At 35.7% G+C, this 23,120-nt stretch overlaps 1 protein-coding gene across 9 annotated transcripts in view; it reads right to left on the minus strand.

Moving 5' to 3' along the window:
• Positions 1–23,120, minus strand: part of NAALADL2 (N-acetylated alpha-linked acidic dipeptidase like 2) — a 423,086-nt gene that overhangs the window by 78,430 nt on the left and 321,536 nt on the right. For all 9 annotated transcript variants that reach the window (XM_032119479.1, XM_032119480.1, XM_032119477.1 and 6 more), the window contains 2 exons: positions 19,568–19,773; positions 17,937–18,056 (listed from right to left, as the gene is read on the minus strand). In XM_032119479.1, the coding sequence (XP_031975370.1) occupies positions 17,937–18,056; positions 19,568–19,773 (326 nt within the window). The remainder of the gene's footprint in view (positions 1–17,936; positions 18,057–19,567; positions 19,774–23,120) is intronic.

Genomic DNA, 23,120 nt, shown 5'->3' on the forward strand with positions numbered 1-23,120 from the left:
CCTTTAATGTTTAAAGGCTCACTGATTGATGTGAAATTGTGAAATACAGCTTTTGACAGTTAATTCTGAATATCCACCAACCCCCACTCCTACCAGCCTATCAGGAGCTGAAGAGATGTCTTCCTACAGCAACAATGAAATTTATTTTTTCTTATGTGTGAAGTTCACATATGAAATGTTTACAGCTTTGGTTAAGAGGACTATAAAATATGGTATTTTGGGGGTTTTATATCACTATCCTTGATGGTAAAGGATTAATATTTTTACGATAGCAATGTTCAATTCAATAGTACAGCATTTTAAGAGTTTAACTGTTTTATTTCACTTTCACAGTTCTGACACACAAGTCTCTGATAATGACAAGTTCAACAATAAATATTTAACCCAGCACTAATATGGGAGAATGCTTTACATGCAAGATGCTGTGCTCTTCCAATCTGTTTTTATTGTTATGCAGACTCTACAAGACCAGCATTCTTCAACTCCTTGGTAACAACTGCAAAGTTGTTTTGCATTCATTAAACAAATGAAGTGTTTCCCCAGACTAATGGACTTAAAGAATAACAATGTTCTACAATTAATAAAATTAATAAAATTAATTTTAAAAAAATCTTTGAAAATGTATCTGGGATAAACTATTAGCAACACACAGCTAACTCCCTGTTGTAGAGTGGCCAAACTATATTTCTTCAGCTGGTTAGCCTTACAGAAAAAACACAGACTGGCTGCATTTAGAGCACTCAGCTGCTTAGGCTGAGCTCCACTGTGTCAGTCAAGACTTCTCACTGGAAACAAACCAAGCCACTGAGAGCCAGTAATCAAGGAGTGCTTCGTGTCAGTGCAAGGATTCACAGGCTATTCATATTCACATGATTTTATTTCTCTGGAGCTCATTTTGGGTTTTAGCACCATCTTACAGGTTTAAGTTACAAATTTGAGGAAATGAAGAGTACCATATGGCCAATTAAATACATTTCATTTGAGTTAATGTTCTAAAATAGATCTGACACATCTAAAGTATAATCAAGTGGTACTTCACTGCAGATCTTATTAGTTGGTTCTGGTTACTAATTTTCTTTACTTGACTCCAGCTTAACTTAAAACATTACCACCTTTTGAAAATGGATTAAAACGTCTTAAGAGCTTTCAACAGGGCAAGTAAAGAACGACCAGTTATTCTTACAGTATGTCAGTGATCCCAGCTTCAGAACTACAACAAGGAAGCTTATTCTACATGAATAATCAATCTCTATTTCTGAGCTGAATCACCACCTGTGTCAGGGACTGGTGCAATTAATGACCTGAAGTGTAAAAGACCATCCAGATGAAGTAAAATTGTCTAAAGAAAGAGCTACAGAATTTATTAAATTCACCACAGACCTTGTAAAAATGCAGAAGGCAAGAGATTAGCATCTTTATTACTGTAAACATGTAAACCAACAGCAACAGGTAGTAAAGGCCAGAGAAGCTGCACAGCAAAGGACTCACAGGTCTGTGTCTCTCATCTAGAAACACCTGCTACACTCCAGCAAACAGATCATTAGAGGCAGAGGGCTTGATGGTTCTTAAAAAATATTATTGGATGACTGCAAAAGGCTATTGAAAAAAAATCATGGAGTTCCTAGGAATTGCATTAATTCTATGCAAGCACACTTCTCTGTTTTCTTCCAGCTGACTACAGGTTTGGCTATAAACATCCTGTTCTGCTCTGTCTTTATTGATTGATTATATATATTGCTACTAATGCAAATCAGCTCTTCATAAAATTATTAGGGAGATTTAATAAGGCATTTTGCCCTGTAGACCTCAAAGTGCTTTCAAATCAACTAAAGGCAAGCAAGGTACCTAATATTTCTGCCTTACCCAACATCATAAAGCAAAACAACTACATAAAAATTAAATGCACAACATTTCCCCAATTTTGAACCTTACCAAACTGACATGATTCAAGTAGGTGCATAAATATAATTCTAAATTATATTCATTCTTTCTCTACATAAGAAAGGAAAATCTAAATGTGCTAGTGATAATTAATATTCTATAGATGGAGAGTTGTTGTGGTTTAAATAGCCTGAATGTTACCCACCACTAATGTGATGTATTTGCCTATTTATACAATGCAATCATTTGATTACCTGATTAAAACTACACCAAGAAATCCTATGAGTGACTAAACCTTGCTGCATTTAATTAATGTTATATTTAGATTAAAATAATTAATTTAAAATGAGTAAAATGTTGGCTCCTTAGTTTCTTAGCAATTTTTCCTTCCTGCTTATACATATTTTCATTTAAACAAGTATGAAGCTTTACTGAAAATACCCAAAATCTGAACATTATTTAATGATCTTTAAGGGCAACACGAATGCTGTGGTGAAATTCTGTAGCACTGCAAATCAGTCACAGAAAAGAGAAGTTTAACTCCCAGAAATTGCTCCTAGTTTGGGTTCTTCAGCATTGAACATAGTAAAGTGAGAGATGTTCCTTGCACACACACATGTTCCTCTGAGAGGAACTTGTCACCAGGGAAAAACAACTCCCTCAAGAATTATATTTAAAGTCATCAGGAACAAAGAATTCGGCATCATCTGAATCCCTCTGATATTCATGACAGGGCAGGTGATTCTCAAACAGATCACTACAACCCCAGGGATCACCATTAGACACTTAATATTCCCCCACTTCCAAAGCACTCTGTGTTTTCTTACACAAAAGCACCACACCTGGAAATTCCAAGAGTAAACAGTTTTTTAGGCTGTGCAGGAAGGTATTTTTTACAAGAAAAAACTGCCTCAGAGATAAACCACATGGCTTTAAAATAATTGTTCTTTGAAAAAGCCTGCAGGTATTCCGCATGACAGAGAAGGCCTTTTTCACCCAGAGGAGAAGAAGAAACAGAAAATGATGAAAAACAGAATACTTTCAAAAGGTCAGGTCAAACCAAGATTAGCCAAGAACCAGTTCTGATGTTGTATTCAGATTTCTACTGAACTGAGGAAAAGTCAGTTTACCTAAGCAACACAGGCTGCCAAAAATAAAACTCCAGTTGTACCTTTCAAAATTGCGTGAAGAAATTTTTGCATTTTAATGGCGGCTTCCTAAAAAAAAAGGCAAATTACAATACCAGCGGTTATAAAACAAACCATGGATAAATATCTATGCTTGGAGCAAAAAATTTAAATATATCATTGTATGTTGCACTACTTTGCAAACTGGAATTATTTTTTATTTAGTTTACAGCTAGAAAACATGAGACAAACTTAATCCTGTAATTCTTGTTCAAGGCTTTGGTTTCTGTTAAGCAGCATTTGCATACTTTTAAATAATTGTCTTATTTTTTAAAAAAATATGACCATCAGTGTAAGATCTTTGTAATAAATGGTACTTCATGGGACTAAATCACATTTTAGATGCAAAATTTACATCAAACTGGCAAGAAATACAAAAGCAAGGTAGTAAAAAATTATATAGTGTAAATTTAATTTTCCATCCTGCACTTTTTCTACATTTAACTTTATCTACTGACAGTCTCTCTCTGATTCCTGATGCTTGCTATATGATTCTGGATTACATTTATCCTTCCTATACCCAAATTGAAGTCCCATGCCTCATTGAGTCAGATGTTGCCAACACCCAGTACAAACTGCTAGGAATTTTAATGGCTTTTTAAGGAAGGTAAAAATCAAGCAGGTATGTTCCCATTTGATAAGAGAATTTCAGAGCAATCAAATATTTTAAGCTAAAATTACACAGCATGAATTATATAAGTGGCAAGACTGCAACTGGAACGCCATCAGCAGCTCCAAGTACCTTAAAAATACAGAGTTATAAGGTTTAAAAAAATTAATTGAGAAACTTGCACACACCTTTGGTAGCTGTGTTTCTCCAAAGTATGCACTTACCCCAGAAAATACTGCATTAGAACTTCTTCCATATTTTTTTCATCAGCAGAGGTAAAGGCAAACTCTCCAACACGGTGGGTAAAGTGACTTAAAAGACTGAATTTCCATGACCACAGGCTCAGCCTCACTATTGAGTGAGTTATGTTTATTGATGGTAAATTTCAGAAAACTGCTTAAAATTGTATTCTGTTACGATGGACAACCCAGAAATAACTGTATCAAGAGGGAACCTTTCTCCAGAGCCAACTCTGAACACACTGAAAACTTTGGATGCTTTTTTCCTTTAGAGCTTGTATTTTCAAATTTTGAATATAAGCAATTTTTGAGCATGGAATGGTTGGATTTGTAATTAAAGGATGCACTCATTCTGTTTTTTGATAATGTAAAAAGTAGAACTCTCCTGGACTTAATGGTGCTCAAGGTTTTTCTTGCTGTTAATTCAGCAGCAGGAAAACTGGTCAGTGTTACTTGTCACACATATAACTGAGATACTGTGAAACCCAGGTTTGATAAAATGCAAATTAATTTGGTTTAGTATAAAACACTAATGATCTGGGACTTGACAAGAACTGCATGACTTGCCAAATGTTTTGTGCTGTGATTTGTTGCTAATATAAAAACACTGCTTAAGTAGGTAAAATGATTAGGATTTGACAACAAGGCCTCATTTTCAAAAGGCTGATATTTTGTACTCCAAGCTGTGGCTTGTAAAGCATTTTGAACGCCTGAAGGCATTCTCATTCTGTAACACATAGAGTCAGAAAGACTGCAAACCTATTTTGGTGCAGTCTAACTTTGTGATGATCAGGCTCTGCCATGCTACTCATTTTTGGGATGCATCATTCAAACCCTCCAAGTGGATAATAAATAATTTATGCCAGTGAGATTACAGCCTTGCTTCTCCATACCCCACAGGAAAAAAAAAGAAGAAAGATGTCTCTTCACTCTGAAGGGGACAGACACACTCACTCTATTCTTTGAAGAGTTATATTTCAGGATCTCATGAGTATCCCAGACAGGTCAGTCAGTGGGAGGTTGGATGCCAAATGAATATGCAGCAACATACTCCTCACTGGTTTTCAATACAATAGCACAAAGAGAAAAAATTCGGAGAGAAAGCTTCCATGACATCCTTCCAACAACAGTGAATTAAGGCTCACCTGGTAAAGCAAACCATGAAAGTAAATTTATGGGGTTTTTAATGACCAACACTATCCCCTCAGTACACACAGCACATGCCTGCAAGAGCAGGAGCAGTGGCTCCCACTTAGGGAACCACATGGCTCAAACCACCCCAGAACTCCAGCCTGCTTCTGGAAAACAAAACAAACCCAAACCACACCACACAAAGAGCAAAATTTGCATTTGTATTGCAGCACCTAATGTTAGAAATTAGGCCCACATTTGGGTGTAATATGGATACTACAGCTTGTAACTACTCTAATTTACATTTCCCACCTACTATCAGCATTCCATGTCACACTTCCTGAGCTACACAGAACTCAGGATCTGTGGCACTTCTAGCAGAAATGTTTGCTAGCACTACTTCCCAAACACACCACCACTTGCCAACGTGCGAATCAGCTCAGTAAAGACACCCTGATGAGCTTTATCACAAAGCTGACCCACAAATGCAGATGCATCAACTATGCTGAGGTCAGCCTTCTGCCACCCCTTCCCCATGCAGGGCTTTCTTCCACTGTGCTGAGATCTTCAATCTGCTGTTTATGAGCACAACATAAACTCAAGGGTTTCACTACGAAATAACAAGGAAAATCATTTATCCCTGTCCTACAAGTGAACATATTACATGCCACATATTCCCTGCTCCTCCACACACATTCCCAATATCCAATACTATATCAGCTCTTGTAAGAACCCTAAAATCTCACTGAATCATCCTGCACACCTCTACAATGCACACAGAGACAGGACAGACCCACAACACCACATTATCCAGGTAAGAGGGGACACGTATATATAAACAACCATGGTATAGCCAATCCAACAGTCAGGTTTTTGAAGTGGAGGAGAAATTGGCCATCAAAATCTCTGGCTTTATTACTGTAATCAAAGACTGGAGTAAGTTTAATCACAATAGACACACATGAAGAAGCTTTTTTTTGGCACAGAACACCGAAAATCAGACATAATTCTTGGAAGAACTCTCTTGACACGTGGGTAAACTATGGCTGATCTTGCCTCATGGCACCAGCCTGGAACAAGGCTGAAGAAATTTACTGCTGACAAAGCTTTACCTTGTCCTGAAACCTGTGGTCTGACACTGAAACTTCTCAATAGCAATGATGCATGAACAAATCACCCCCTTCAAGCCACACACAAAACCTATTTTTCATTCTTTGAAGGAAAGACACTCCCACCACTCCACACAGACCATGAAGGTCAATAAACTACCATCATACTTTCCATATAAAAATCCTCTTCTGGACTTCAGTGGGAATTGAGCAAATGGTATAACAACAGTACTTGCACTTAAGACATCGAGTATACATAGAAATCGAATTTTTCAGAAAGATAATCACAAAGCAGATTTATTAAAGTGTGTCAGCACCACAAATACAGGTCTCCAGGCTCCACTGCAAGATAAATTAAATGATCCAAAAGATGTCAAATGATTTTATTTTTACAGCAGTGGGGTACTGTAATACTCTTTTCCTGACTGGATTCTTCCAACTTTTATCTACTTAAACCATGAGAAACTGTCCTTGGTGTTGCCTCTGTACAGGAAAAAAAAATAGCAGTGAGAAAAGGAGAGAAAAAGCTAGAGAAGGGAAAAGCCATATGGTCAAATGACTTTTTCTTTCTGGTTTCATAGAAGAACTTCACAGAAGTTCACTTGAACTTGGTTTCAAGAACTATAAAATATTAAGTCTTGGGAGAAGAACTACAACTAACTGAATAACATGTAATTTTAAACAGACACATGAATCTGATCTAGTCCAAGGAACTTTGAAAAGATCTTCAGTGAAACACACAGCAGCCAGCTATTACCCAAAACTCATCATACATCTAAATGATGTGTTTGTTTGCACCTTGAAAATTAAGATTATTATCTGAGATATTTCCAAAACCTAAGTATAGCATTGAATAGGGATATTGTTATTTCTATGTACTGTCAAGTACTACAGGACTAAAAACACATTTAAATTTTGTTAATAAAATGTGGAGTTTTATTAACAAGGTTTCAAGGATATGTCACAGCTTTTTCATAGCAAGCAAGCAAATCACAGAAAGGCTGACAATGTATTTTATTTCAGAACTGATTAGCAGAGTTCTATAATACAGAAAACTGATAGCTTCTAATTACTGCACAATATAATCTAAGAAAAGTACCTAGAACATTATATTTCAGGTTTAATCCTCAAAGTCTGATCTTTAGAAGTTAATTTTGATGCAATAAATCTAACTTCCTGAAACAATGCACACACAGTCTGTAAGGAAGAAATGTTTTCACTGCACAAATTGAGAAAACAAATTGACAAATCCAGCGAAGTGCAATCTAAAGCTATTTACTCTGGTAAGGAAGAATAGTGAATGCTACATATATATTTTTCTGAGAATACTAAATAATACAGCATCTACATGAATTTTCAAAGGTGCAGGTTCTAGTCAGCAATGTGGAAAAAATTTCCTTCACAATCCAATATATTTTAATGGACTAAAGCTACTGAATTCCATAAACATGAACTCATTTTTTTCAATATTAAATCCTTCTCCGTGCATTACACCTGCCACAGTTTGTATCTCTGGCCTCGCTGCTATAATTGTATATACAAATGATTGTATGGATAGGAATAGTTTTCCTAAGCTTACCAGTTTTATTTGTTAGGTACAAAATCAAGTGTGTATTTGCCCAAACAGACACACACACACAGAGGAATTTTCAAATTATAAACAGCCTGGAAGTTCCAGAACATGATTTGCATTGTCCTGGTTGTTGGTATGGTTGGCATTTATATCAGAATTCACAAGTAAGAACTCAGATATATTTAATAACATCCTTTCTGCCACAATTCAGAGTTGTGGGTCTGAAGCCAAACACAACATTTATATTGTCTACTTTATACTTTTCTTTCAAAAAGGGGGAATATTTTTATACTGAGATCAATTGTTTTCATGTGAGTAGCAGGTTTCTATCCAATAAATAATGAAGGTGTTGACTACCACTGAATTTAGTGGTTCTGTCTGAAAAATGTTGGTAGGAAAAGCTCCATTCCAAGACAGTTCTCCATTGACATGTAACACCTCTGAAGATTTATCAGTCAGTTTGTGTAAACTAGAAATACATGATTAATAATTATCCTAAACCGCTGTTTTTACTGTGATTTCCAGAGTACCACAGAAGATGTTACATTAAAGTCTGTGCTGCTACCTTTACAGAATAAACACAGGATTCCTTCAAAAGACTAAAAAGAATTTTCGTGACACAGAGATGTCATCTGTGAAAAAAATCTTACTGGCATTAATTACCCTCCTTCTAAATCCTTTTAAAATCAATTATAATTTCATTTTATCTTGAGTTATTATCACTATTAATCAATCTACAGTTACAGAGGTCATTGCAATTCTCCTTTGTAATGTTAATTCAATGTTATCTCACTTTTAGCTTCTAGAACACCCCTGGCCTCAACATTTCAGTTCACTTTGGATACCCTGGGCTCTGTTCTTATGGGATACTGAGACTTTACAGCACAATTCATTTAAGCTTTTTCTTCATTTCACTGACAGGATGCCATAGCTCTTTAGTAACTTGCAATTACAGATGCTGTGTGTGGTATACTTACAATATTTAAAAACATAATATTTACTTAGCAAGACTGAGAGAATTACCTACATTGTCTTCTCTAATTTTTATGATTTCCTATTAGTTAATCTAAAAAACGTCAGTCGTGGTAAAAACTAATCCAAAAGTCACTTCCCTTGCTTGTCTGAGACACATCAGTTAATTTCAAACACCAAATTTCACATTAACTTTGAGGAAAATGTACCAATTCTCTGAAGCTGATATTCAGTGTACAAAGTGTGTAATTTTCTTTTGTGTATAATGATAGCTTTTGTTCAATACGTAAAATGGTGGTTGCAAAAAAGAATAAAGATCACCCATGCAAGAAAGGGCAAAAAAAAACATTACTCTTTAACTGTGGTGACTTCAATAAATGATAAAAATTGTTCCAAATTACTGTGATAGAAGTCAGGCACAGATCATCTGAGAAAGTTTTATAATCTTGTAGACTAGAAGCTGAAACACATCAGAGAAACTCATTTTTGCAGCAGAGCAAGGAGTTGAATCAAACGATTGCTTGAAGCCCTTGTAAGTCTTCTTTTTGTGTCATCAAAGGCGCTTTGCATATTCATTTGTTTGTACATCCTACCTCATCACACCTCCTATTTGGCATCTGTAAAATAAAATTCTCATTTCCTTTTATAGAAAAAAACAACCAAAAAACAAACTCAAACCAAGTAAACTACACGTTTGTTTCAATTATAACAATGATCCATTAATTTACAGGGAGAAAAAGATTTTAAATGATTTTTTTTGCCCCCTCCCCCAATTCCCCAGAGCCCCAAAGAAATACGTACTCCAATATAATTGGTTTCAAAGCACCCTCGATTCTGAGCATTCAGTTCCATTCTAGCTGTTTTTAGCAGGCAAATGTTTTACAAGCTTACTTGAACATATTTTGTAAATAAGATTTATGATGCTTTTGTGGTGTTTGGAGTTAATGAAATATTTTGACTGACAGCTGCAAATAACGACTGCTACTTGTCTCAGATAAAAATCTAATCATTACACAAACCTTGACAAGCAGCCAAATGCAACAGAAAAAATGCAAGAAATAAAATACAGCATACGAGACAAGTTTTTTATAAATAATGAATTTAAAAGCAAATAAGATGTCTTGTAACTAAGCATGAGACACAGAAATTTAAAATATCATAGTACTATGGAGTTCGTGTACACCAGCTATCATGTCAGCCTATTCCATATAACATTAATTTCTCTTTTGCCCGTAAGTTATTAATTAGTAGACCATAGATTTACGTTTATATAGTTAAAATGACCATAAACAGCCGTTCCCCTCATTCTAGTCCAATTTGAAAGGAAAAAACAACTTGAAGTATTTCTGTACTATTTTTTTTTTATGTTGCCTAGTAGCCTAAATTCCTCCTTTTCTACTGATTTTTAACCTCTGTAATTTTTTTTGATAGAAGCCTGACATAAAAACTTGCTAAACTTACAGGATTTTAAAAGTATACTGGTCACTTGTCCATTTCATGAGAGAAACTTTAAAACTAAAAGCTAAATGACCAAAAGCTTTTTGAGTATTACTCGCATTTCAGAACAGATATTTATTACGTAACTACCAGTAGTAGAAAATGTGAATAAACTAAGGGTTTATTCCACAAATGTTTGGACATATTTTTGGATTTCAAACTGCAAAATTAGTAGGTGATCTCAAAACTTTTAGTTAGCCAGAATTGTTGCAAATCTCTTCCTTGCCTGTCACAACACTGCTAACGTATGAAACATCAGGAAGACCACCTACATCTCTATTCACACAAACCCATGAGTTGTTTATTAACCTTAACACTAAATATTGTTTTTCCTTTCCATTCAGACACAAAACACAGTGGCTTCCTAGGAGTGCTCAAAAGCCTTTAAAAAAATATAAATAGCAATAAATTAGAACTGGATGTGCAGCTTTTTAAAAATATTTACAACTAAAATGAAAAGTGATCATCCTCGTGTTAGAATAAAAAATGAACCATGTTCAAACTGAGAGGAAGCTATTTTCCAATTTGATTTTTTTAGGGGGTGTTTGTTTTTATAAGTCTCCCTTCTAGTGCCAAATTACCTATGGACAGTAGAACACTGATCCTTTTTCAAGTAATTATTCAGTAACATATCTAATTGAGACAAGGATGACATGACAGAAAGTAAAGAAGTCAGCAGCTCTCCTAAATGTTTTAAGGCTCCTCTTGAAGGGAAACTTAAGCATTTAAAGTGTTAAAATAGAAGGCTACAAAACAGGTTTTGAAATCCCTTTCAATAGTCTGTCAAGAGACAAAGGTTGGAGCTTTATGACCTTTTAGCTGCTGAAAGAAAGCTTTTTGCAGAACCTCCAAGAAAACTATTTCTTGCATTTTGGCTTTTCCTGACATCTGAGATTATCTGCTGCAAAATTTTTCTCTGTTATATTCAGTGAGGTCCCATTCTGTGTGCACTTCAAGACAGGAATTGTGGGAATTGTGGCTTTTTGTCTCAATAAATAAAAATGCATCTCAACTACATGACAATTAATTACATTAAATTAATTAAAACCTCAGGAATAATTTGAAAAATACATATTTTTTTCACATATATTCAATTGGCTTGAAATTACTTTTGAAATTTCACATTCCCAGTTTATGGTGTCCCAATAATCCCCCTTCTAGCTCGGTTCAGTCTCTTTTTTTACACTGGATGGGACACCATCACCACACTATGCTTGTGGTAAAGAGATGAAGAATGAACAAACCAGGCAAACCCCAGAACAGTTCAAGTTTATGCTTGTGATTATTCAAACTAATGGATTTGGAATGATTTTCCTCACACCTGGTTTCAGTGAATTCATCAAAGAAATTCATTACTAAGTTCTTGCCAATAAATATGTCTAAGTTAAAATTTTGAGGGTTTTTTTTTTTTCCTTCTGATAACTGACATTAACCAGGTCAGGTGTGTGTTTGGGGATTTTTTTGGCTTTTTTTTTTTCCCCTTTTTTTTCCTTCTCAAATCTTAGTATTTATTATATAGGTATGCCTAAACAAGAGACACAGAAATTCAATTAACAGCCTTAAAGCAATCCAGCTTTTGTTTTCACATGTAAGAACTGTTACTGCGACAACACTGAAATTAAAGGGGTGACAAATTTATGTAACAAAAATATGCCAATCACCATAATTTTGGGGTGATTTCTAAACCTGAACCCTACAAGACAGGTAAGAGTCCTCCAAGCATGGCAAGGGTCTATGTTGAAAGAGAACTTCTAACCTCAAAATCGCTCAGTACGAGCAGGAATTCCAGACTGGACCCACTGGGGCTCAGCTCAACATTTTCACCTCAGTTAGTGGCTTACCATCCTACAGAGATACTTTTACTGTTCCTGGGAGAAATAGCTTAAAAACCAAACCAAACCAAACCAAAAAGCCCGAAAAACCAACCAAAAAAACCCACCCAAACAAAAAACAAACCCCACACCTTCCCTGGTTTCTACAAATCTGCAGCTTTTCCCACTCCTCTGACTTCTCAGTATGTGACCTGCTCAGTACTCTATGAAACAGCTCACAATTTTACACCAGAAAGGAGAGGTACATCATTTAAAAATAAATATCTTCATGCTTTTCCAAAGAATAATCCACCACAGCTCCAAGGCACACTGAGACAGAGGGAGTAGTACTGTGCTAAAGAGCACTTCAAACCTTCCCCTTTGGAGGATACGAGGTTTAGCACGCTCAGAAAGGCCATACTGATACTTTTGGCAAGGTTAAATATATACTGCATTACTGAAAATAGGTCACATTTTTATTTATGACAAACTAATGGTCTGCTTTTCATTATCCAGGTGCTTTCTTTCCCAACATGGATCTGCAAACTAAAGAGTGAGTTGTGCTGCACAAAATTATGATTTTTTTTCTGTGACATGCTATAGTAAAGCCCATGGCTGCAGCTGTTGTGAGCCAAACAACATAACCTGACTTAAGCCTCATTTCATTTTATACTAATGTCTTATTAATTCTGATTTAAAGGTGCTTTCTTTCTTTCTGGTTATTTTGCCATACACCTAATTTTTGCATGTGCATTTCTTCCCCATGGGCCGTTTGTGTAGTACAGCTTATAGCTATTGAGTCAATTTAATTTCAGTCAGCAACATAGTTAATAATGATGAGAGAAACAGCAAGAAACAATGATTTGTGTTTATGTAGAAAATTTAAAATGTCCAGAGTTCTCAATCTATCTTCTTTTGTAAGAACTAAATTTTACTTTTAAACTCTCTACATGAAAGCTTTTCTATTGCTAAGAAAACATCTTTCTATCATCATGAAAAGTCAGTTCTGGAGAGAAATAATCAAGATGAAATTAAACAAAGGAATATTTAGACAGAAGTGAAGTTAGTTTTTCTAATACTTTCATCTGGCTAGTGTCTGGAAGGAAAAAACCAATTCCCTTATGTAGAACAGCTCATTATATGAGACAGTATTAACTAGATTGGACAATAGAAACCTTGAAACAAACCCCATTTTTGCAGCAGAAAAGGAATTACTTCCCTACTCCAGCATTACACTTAAAGGTAATAAAATGCTCAGATTTATTCAGTATTCACAATAGCTATCAAAGAGACATTTAAATTTCAAAACATGAAAACCTTTCTGAAAATATACATCATTTACACCTCTGTTAGAAATCTATGTTGTAAATACAGGGAAGGACATGGAAGCAGAAAGCTGGAGTCATCAGGAACAAAGGAACTGTACCAGATCTCCAGTAAGATCACAGCTGGAAAACTGGTTCATTATTGCATTATGCCTTGCTAACAAACCCTTCTCCCCACATTTAACAGCAACAGTATTTTCCTAACATCAGAATATATGAGTAGGTTTAAATTACTCACTGTCTGAATCAGCATTTATCTATTAAAATTATTCAATTTGGAAGAAGGATGAAAAATATATGTAACAGTGGACAAAGCAGCACTTTATCGAAAGAAAGACGTGGTTAGAAGATGTAAAAAAAACCCCTCCTGCAAATCAAATCCACCATTAAATGAAACTTTTCCCACTAGAGAAGCAGCATCTTAATAATTTAATAGAGTTTGCAATGAAGTATTGTCTATATTAACAGCATCATTCGGATTAGGAATCCTTAGGAATTCCTGAGACAGAAGTTCACAGCATAAACTTCTGATTCTCAAGAGATTTTCTTTTGTTTGCAACACAAATACAAAAAGGCACCAGCAATCAAATATAATGCTAAAAGTGATAATAGGTAAAGACTGAAAACTCACGGGGAAGCAAAAATCTTCTGTTATAAGGCATAGAACAAGCAACTCAAATAATCATGTTTTTTCTCACTCACAACTACTGATATACAGCACTAAGAAATCCACTATTAATGATGAAAGTATAAAAAAATAAATGAGAAACACATAGAAATTGAAAGAAGAGAATCAATGCTGACATTAATGTAAGGGTTTTTTTTGAAAAAAGATCAAGAAATAATGATAGTAACATCTATGGAGAAGCTTATCTTTGGTTCTACTTAATAAAGAAAAAAGAGCTTTCTGTCCATAACACCACCTTTAAATGCAGAGATGTTTTATGCCTTTTACTCCATTAGTGGAAACAAATACTGATAAATAGCATGGAAAAATACTTGGCACAGTCATTTTTACTGATCAACTCGTTCATCAATAGCTGTAAATCACTCTTTTCCTTGGGAGACAGGAGCAGTAAGTTTTGTTGGGCTCAGCAGTAACAGCAGACCTGGAGTCTGATGGTCACACAATCAGTTAAAAGACAACAGCAATGAATTTATGTTTCATAATATTTTTTTTTTCCTTTGTGACATGTCCATTATAGAAAAAATCATTAATGGCCTTATTTAGAGAGAATGAATCCCAGCCTTGAACAAACCCAATTTACCAATGACACTCTGCCAACAAATGGTGATTCACCAACTGAGCAAGCGAATTAACCATCATTTTCCTCACAAAATAACAGTAGACAAAAATATAACTTGGCAGTACTTCCCTCTTGTTAATGTGGACACTAATTAGTTATATAAAAAAGATTTGAATTAAATATGTCAAGGTCTCAGAACTGTTTGAGTTCCTCTTTGCTTAATTAATCCAAATATTTAAATTAGCTTCTTCGTGTTAATTTGGTGTTTCAACCGGAATCCCACAGACAGGCATATAAAATTATTATTTGCAGACTGCTTATGTAGCTCTCTTTTGAAACCTGCAACTAATATGAAGATATAATCCCTTTACACAAAACATCTTTAAGAAACATGGTCTCTGTTAATTAGCCAAGTGCTTATTCTATTCTCTGATTGCCAGACCTCACATAGCAGACAACTTACAAAGTTTCCTGATTCTTCTTTTCATTGTTAAGTTTAGAATGTCCATACAAACTGCATTTCAGATAAAACTTCTTCCCTACTTTTCCCCAGAAATTAAGGGAAAATAAGTATTTTGGAAACTGCAGCGATTAGCAGCTGTCCAAGCTTTTATTTTAGAAAAAAGAACAGCACAGAAAGAGAACACTGCTGTGTGCATTGGCTCATCTAAGTTTGCTATTTCCTCACAGTTCTCTTTAAATTATGCTCCTTGCAGCATCCACAGTGTGATTATTACTCGAGTTCTCTTCCAGGACAAACTACAGTTTTTCACTGTTATCCCTAGAATCCTAAAACTTATACTCTGCAGGCTTTTCTAACACATATAAATTTTCCCGAGGAATACATTCTCCCTCTCTTTCACACACAACTTTAGTACAACAGTGAGCATTGAACAAAACCCAACACAAATTGTGAGATTTCAGTCTCCCTTACCTCCAAACAATGTTATGACACTATTTAGCAGTAGAAAGAAAAATAATGCATGACAGTTTCTTCTGTTGTGGTCTAAAAATGGAATTATGAGTTTTGCCATTGAATCCAAAGGCACAATGCAGTATCTTCCATGTATTCACAAATTATGGAAAGCTTGTATCTAACTAAACAAGACAGGCTATTCTATCTTTTCATTTTAAAATGGACCAATATCATTAATTCTAAATTCCTTTTTCACCTTGTTTTCTGTTCTAACCTAATTTCAGAGCTCTCAAAAATTAAAATGATCCTTTTCTCTCATTAGAATTTTTAAGCTCATCTTTGCAGCCTGCACCTGTAACAAGAACCTCATGTGAATAGACTCACAATGTCTTCAAGATGAGATGTGCTCCAAAAAGTCACATCTCACTCCATTTGCACTATCATAACTTAGAGGTAATCTGTAATTACACTGTCTTCCTGGCAAGTGCTGGAAGTAATATCAATATTCTTTATAAGCAGATCAGTTCTCCAGAGAAAATCTTCTGGACACATTGTGAGCACCCATGGGAACAAATGAAGATCTGTGCTGGGCTGTTCCATCACTGTCAATACATTTGACATGAATTCAGAAATCTAGCCAGCATTTGGAAGCAATAATTCCCGCAAACCTTTTTAATGTCACAAACTGTATGACAGTTATATTAATTATAAATACTACAGAAAGGAAAGCCATACAGATAAAATTCTCCCAGGCATTTTAACCTTTATTTTTTAAATGGGGCTTTAGGGTAAACGTGCAGAAGGGATACACTCTCAAAATTAAAGAAACAGAAGTGAGGTGGAAGGTGTTTACCGGGACTAAAAAAAAAGTTCTGGTCATGTGTTACTAATTAACAGTTGCAAGGCAAGGCTGCTAAAAGGGGCTCTGTCCATACTGCTGAACAGAACACAACTGCTATTACCAGAATTACAAAATATTAAAACACCACAGAAATAAAGTAGAAGTGCAAAATAGATTTCCTTTGCTTCCTCTCCGAAATAGAGGGCATGAATGCAACACTCATACTAACATGACATTTATTAGAATGAAAGAATCAAGTCTTAATAAAGTGAAAAATAGACAATAAAGAGACTGCTGCAAAGCTCCAGACAATTTAGTTTTCAGATCACTGCCATGGATCGTGTTGTGAAGTCAAAGAAATAAAATGAGGAAAAACCAAATAGCTCAAGGACCTAATGTAATAAACTTACTCCCTTAAATGGCAAATACTTGTTTTAATGGAGACAGAACTGCCAACACCACTAGGTTAGCAAAAGGCTAGCAACTTTTCAGGATAGTATTTCTTGCAAATACAATATTAAAACTGATAATAAAATTTGAATTGACATATCCATAACACCTAAAGACTCACATATATAACATTATAAATAATTTTCCACAAATTGAAGCTTTTTTCTTTTCTCTTAAACAATGTTGCATCACATTTCTCATAATACTTGCACAGAAAAATGCAGATTCTTTCCATGAGGAAATTACCACTTAATCACTGGACAGGAGAAGTGGTTAAGACATTGCTAAGAAGCAATTTACTGATATCATTTTACTAACTTAGTTGAACAATTGCCAAGCCAGGTCAGTCTTAAACTGCATTTAATCCAAGATGCTGCTTTGATGAGTGTTTATTAACAAATGCTTCAGAGGCAAGTCAAAGAAACATCAGAGTAAGTGTTTGGCAAACTTACTGAAAAAACATCTAAAAAGCATAATTTATGAAAGTCAAACTGAACTCCATTTCATGCATATCACTTCAAACTGGTTTTATCATTTAGAATGTGCCTTATACTGTTTTCCATTCATGTCAAATATTGATAATTTCAGAACCCTCAGGAACAGCAATAAGGTCATTAGTTTAAGGGCTATGTGCCCTTACACCAATGCAACCATGGAATATTCTGACTCCAGATGAGCTGCAAAGGCATCGCTGAGCACTGAACCTGACATACTCACTTTAGACAGTATTTATTATGGTAAGAGTAACACTCTCCCCACGTGTCATGTTACATCTGGAAAATACACAGGTTTAAATTGAGAAACAGCCTGGAAAGACCTCAATGGGATGAGAAAAATGTGCTCTGTGCTTAAGAACAATAAATATGTTAAACTTGTCAAAAGGTAAAAAAGCTGTAGGGCATAAAAGTATGGTGAGGCTTTGTATAATGAACAGGTAAAAACAAGTTATCCCTTCCAACCTCTTAATCCATGATTTTTCAAAATAAAATTTAACTGCTTACTTAGTAAGAAACACTTCATGTGTATTTGTGAGGTTAAAATTCTCAAAACAACTTCCACGTATCGTTGTCTACTGCCAACTGATTTTAAGGGGATTAACCATGTAACTTCATAAACCACACATGAAGCCAAATATTTTATTTCTAACCTCTGCTGCCAGCTGCTGAAGAGAAGGGGATGCAACAGGGTGTAAAGTTGAGTTGCCTGTGACTGGATTATGGAGGCTAACGTAGGCCACAACATTTCTTTGAAGAACGTTCTTGAGATCCTACAAGAAAAGCAGAAGAATGGTTACTACTATGCATCATTATAATTAAGGCTGGTTTTATTCTTTTGGTTCCTTCTAGGGGAAACTGCACCCTACATTTCCCTCCTCTGTGATGCCTGGAGTATTAGTTAACCACTGCTTCTTACAATATGCTCTTGTGAACTTCAAACAATATCTTAGTGCTATTTCTCTACATAGCAGAAGTTATAATTCCATTTCACACATCATCTAAAGAAAATGCAAACAGGTCTGGGAGGAATTAAAAATTACTACACTTGTACGGCCAAAATGAAAACATTACACACTGTGAAACAACATGATGGCCTTTTAAACTTAAGCCTGACAGTAGACAAACTTCAAAAGCAGTCATTATCAACAGTTACAGGACTCAAATATTTAGAGACCAAATTCAGATTTGAATTGCATAACTTTTCCAGTGTTTTCATTTTATTATATTTTAGACTATAAAAATAGCATGTACAAACTGTTTCAATTATTATCTCTTTTTTAAAAGGATCCCCTTTGCCTTCTCAGTAATGAGTTCCTCTTTGCACGAAGTGGCTCTTTATATTAAACAGAAGGGGTGTAACTCAATTACATCTGATGCAAAGCTGACTTGAAGTGGAACCTAACAAATTTTGCTTCCAGCCTGGATCTTTTCAATTTGATTTTTTCACCCCCTCTTGTTTCTGAAGAATAATCATGTTGGAAGTATGAAATTTCAATAAAGGCTGTCTGCTTCTTACGCACGGTAAAAAGCAATTAACTCGTCATTTTATCTACTGTTTTAATTCATTGAACCATTAGAGTTGGAAAAGCAGCCATGAAACTCTCTGCCAGCTACTCCTTTAATTTATGACCCAAAGTCCACTTTAGCCATGTATGATCATCAATACTTTTTGAAGTATTTTCTTTCAGTCAGCTGATTCCTATTAAGTTGAAAGTAAAAGCCCAAGGAATTTTCTGTTCCGGATTCTACCCAACTCCTAAACACAAATCTGTGAGAAGTGAATCAGCACCAGCCATGGAGACACTGCAAGGTTTATCTAGTTAATGTAAACCATGGCATGGTTCTCTTCTTCCTCTCTTGATTCACTTCTCCCCACACTAAGCCCATCAATTAAAAATGATTAAATATTAAACCCTCAAGAAGGTGAAAAAGCTCTCTAAGCTGTTCCTGGGCCTATGTTGTTTTTTGAGGTTTTCCTCCCTTTGTCAAACCCTGGCAATGCCCTTTCACAATGCTGTGCTGAATTAGAGAGGGAAATCAGATCCCAAAGGTGCTGTATGTGCAACCTCCACAGCCATGGCCACATCCTGCCATCTCATTATCTCCAGGAACAGCTTCCAAAGATGTTTCCCCTGCATTTGCTATGTGGTACACGAATGAACACAGACAGACCTCAGAGACCAGTTAATGAGCCCCAATTTCCATGTGGTAATTTCATATTGTTTCCATGCTTTCAGCAGAAGTAATCCTTATTGCAATGATCCTCCTAAAGCTGTTTTACCTCGGCCCACTCGTAGGAGCCGATGTTCCCAAAGGCTGTTCCTCCCCACGAGCAGAAGACCACGGTCCGGTCAGGCCTCCAGCCCCTTTTCACCTCTGCCATCAGGGCTTGGAGCAGTGCTGTGATGACAGCAGTGCTGCTGGCCCATCCTTGCCCACCATAACCCTTCAGACTGCTGTGATGGCTTCCAACGACGACGTATCTGTCTGAAATGAGGAATAAAAAAAACCCCAAAAAACAACAAATTTTTTTTTTCTGGATACTCAGATTAAAAGAATTCCAAATAACCCTAAAAATGAACTGTATTAGTAGTGTGTAATGTCATTAATGCAACACAAAGCTGTCTACAAAAATGTACACGATCATATACAAGACAATCATACAACAAATATACACAAAACTGTGAGTACTAGTTAAAAATGAACTAGTAAATAAATATATGTATATAGTTTCCTAAATTAATCCCCATGCCCTTGCTTTCATTGTTTGCTTATTGCTTTCCTTATAGATCTGATAGAGATCATTTTAACAGCCAGGACTAGGTCATATAAACAATCTAAAATTTCCATGCTCACAGTAGATTTTTATGAAAAAAACCACAAAATAATAAGCAGGAAATGATCTTCAATACACATTAGCATCCAAAAAAAATATAAAAAAAGGTGTGGCAGTACAATGGGAAACATAAAGAAAATACACAGAGTATTAGTACTCCCTCACCTGGAAGACTGTGTTCAGTGCTCCCCACCCTATCTCAAAAAAGACATGGCAGATACAGCAGTTGAGCAGCTGGCAGCCAAATTAGAGATCAGGACTTAGCCTTCTGTGGAAGGAGACATTAAAATACCTGGACTGCAGGTTTAGAGAGGAGACATGACAGAGGGATAGAGATAATGAATGATACAGAAATGGTAAGTCACACCTAGCAGCTGTGTTAATGCTGGCAGAAAGCATCTATAGAATGAAAAGCAAGAAGTTTCAACCTGAAATAGAGAACATGCCTATGGTTACTCACAAACCACCCCCCTCCCCCCCCCCCCAAAAAAAAAACCCAACAATTTTTCCAGATAAATGAAATTAAATCTTCATCTCTCAAGACATTATGTATAACCCTAATACCACTCACAAGGGAAAAAAATCCCCTTATTTTATTCTAGAACCGATGTGTTATGACATAACATGACTGACTGGTGTGACTGAGGCTTGTCAAGAAGTCAAAGCAGAGTTATTCTGAATGAGCTGTTAAACTATTACACCTTCTGTGTGAGATAAATTCACAACCCTCTTTGAAGGATTGCTTACTGGTTTTGTCCTGGTATTTTGTAAAGTCTCCTTCTGGTCCAGATCTAGACTTTTAAAGGTGTTCCTTCCCTATTTCAGGATACTGACAGACAATAGGAGAACAGTTATCAAGTGATGCCAGATCCACAGCAATCTCTGCCATTTTGCTTTCAAAAGTTTTCTTTTTCTTTCTTTAGCCAAGTGGATTAAGATAGTTGCCCACATTTTGTATTTTCTTATAAAATTAAAATATCTACTCAGTATGTTTTGCAGTGACTGCTCCCTGGAAACAATATTAATAGAACACTTTGATTATAAAAGCATTCTCTATCAAACTGGAGTTTTACCAGTACTGTTCAACAAAATATTTAAGCATGTTGTTTATTAAGGAATCAAAAATGCTTTACCCAAAGAGAGGATCTGGTATGTACCTATAACCCAACGTTTTCAATCTACTGCTTGGGGGGGTGGAAATGAGAATTTCTTTGAAAAAACAGATACAGAAAGTGTCAGTCTAGACTTATATAATGATTTAATGTAACAAAATGAAATCTAAATCACATAATTTTACGACTTGCCTGTTCCACCATGAAACGCTTAATTACAGGTTACACTGACAATGAAAAACCAGAATCTTCCACTCATTTAATGACAGGAATTAGGAACCAAAATGAATGGCCTTACAGGCCTCTAGGCCATTAAAGAGCGTGCCACTAACACAGACGGATCAGACAGGATCAATGCTTGCCCTGTATAATAATTTCTGTTTAGCCTGTGATAAGACTGTGTGAAAGGAGAGAGCCCTTATTAAAATAATGCAGGATATTTTGATGGAGAAGGAGCTGCAAGCAGCAACTTACTGCTGGAGATGCCAGCTGAATGAGCAGGGGCAAAACTAACAGCTGGTGTCTTTGAAATTCTTCTTTGCACATCTCTCCCTCAGAGAGAGGCAATACCCTAAAGCAAATGACTAAAGGAAAAGCATAGGAGAAAGGATGGTCATGCTTGCAGGGGAAGCAGCTGTCCTTTCTCAGAATCACATGGCAAAAAAAAAAAAAAAAAAAAAAAGAAAAGAGAAAGGACTAGAGATAGAGAAAAAATATCCATCAGATACCCTTGGAGGCGATAAGACAGGATAGTGTTCAAGGTAGTGATGGGCTTGACAACAGGGATTTATCATTAAAAATAGTCTCTTTATCCTGTCTTTTCTTGTTATACATCCCATTTTTAACCATGTCCAACAGAAAATCATTGTTGCATTTTTTGGGTTTAAAAATGCTACCAACTATCACATTTCATCTACTCCTAAATATTTTAACATCTCAGTTACATTTCAGATGCTCGTTCCTACTCCTCAGAGCAAATGCCAGCTAAGGTCACCATTACAGAGATGTGCTTCTCTGTGTGTGTTAGGTGGTCTTTAAGCAAAAAGAAAGAAATTCCACCCTTGGTGATGCTCTGCAGTCTTTCATTAGGCACTAAAGATAAATTTTGCCTTCTTTCTGCACTTCTGTGATCATAAAGGTGAGTATTTCATGCGTATGAAACGAGCAACACCCCATCAAAATGACAGAGAACCAATGCCATGAAAATATCAAGATTCAAAGCAATTGAGGAGGAATGACTGTAGTGTCAACCAGGAGGAGTAGAGAACGAAACAAAGGTTTAACATCAGTTCTGTACAAAACATTACAGTGCATTAGACATTTAACTTGTGCCTATGCTAGAAGACAGTTGTTATGGCCCTTGTTGAGCCAGACATCCATGAGACAAATTGTTGCCATCTGGATACTGCCACTGACTTCACTTATTTCACTTATTTATAAATCCTTACATTCTTAAATTATTGGCAAACCTTCTAAAATTAGTTTCTGATTAAAAATGTAGTAATAAGATGAAAAGTTCAGATATAGAGAAGATAGAAGACTTGTTAAACAGAAACTGAAGCACACTTATTATTCTTTTTCTTGCCTCTTTCAGAATTCAGCAGACAGAATGTCTAAACATGGCACTTTCTGCCTTTCCAATTCCATGACAGCTATTTGCAAAACATTAATAATAGCAGACTGGTAACTTCAAATTCATCAAGGAAATTAAATCCTTCATAGAAATGAAATTCACTGAGCTAATTGTTTCCTCTGTTGCTTTAAACAAAAATTTTGGCGAGAAGTACGGCGTTCTGCACACACAAAACTGAGTCGTTAATTCACCAACAGGAATAAAATTTTTTCCACCTCCTTCTTTCCATTACTTAAAATATGAAATGACTGGC

Source organism: Corvus moneduloides, chromosome 10, assembly GCF_009650955.1.
Source record: "Corvus moneduloides isolate bCorMon1 chromosome 10, bCorMon1.pri, whole genome shotgun sequence".
Taxonomy (NCBI): domain Eukaryota; kingdom Metazoa; phylum Chordata; class Aves; order Passeriformes; family Corvidae; genus Corvus; species Corvus moneduloides.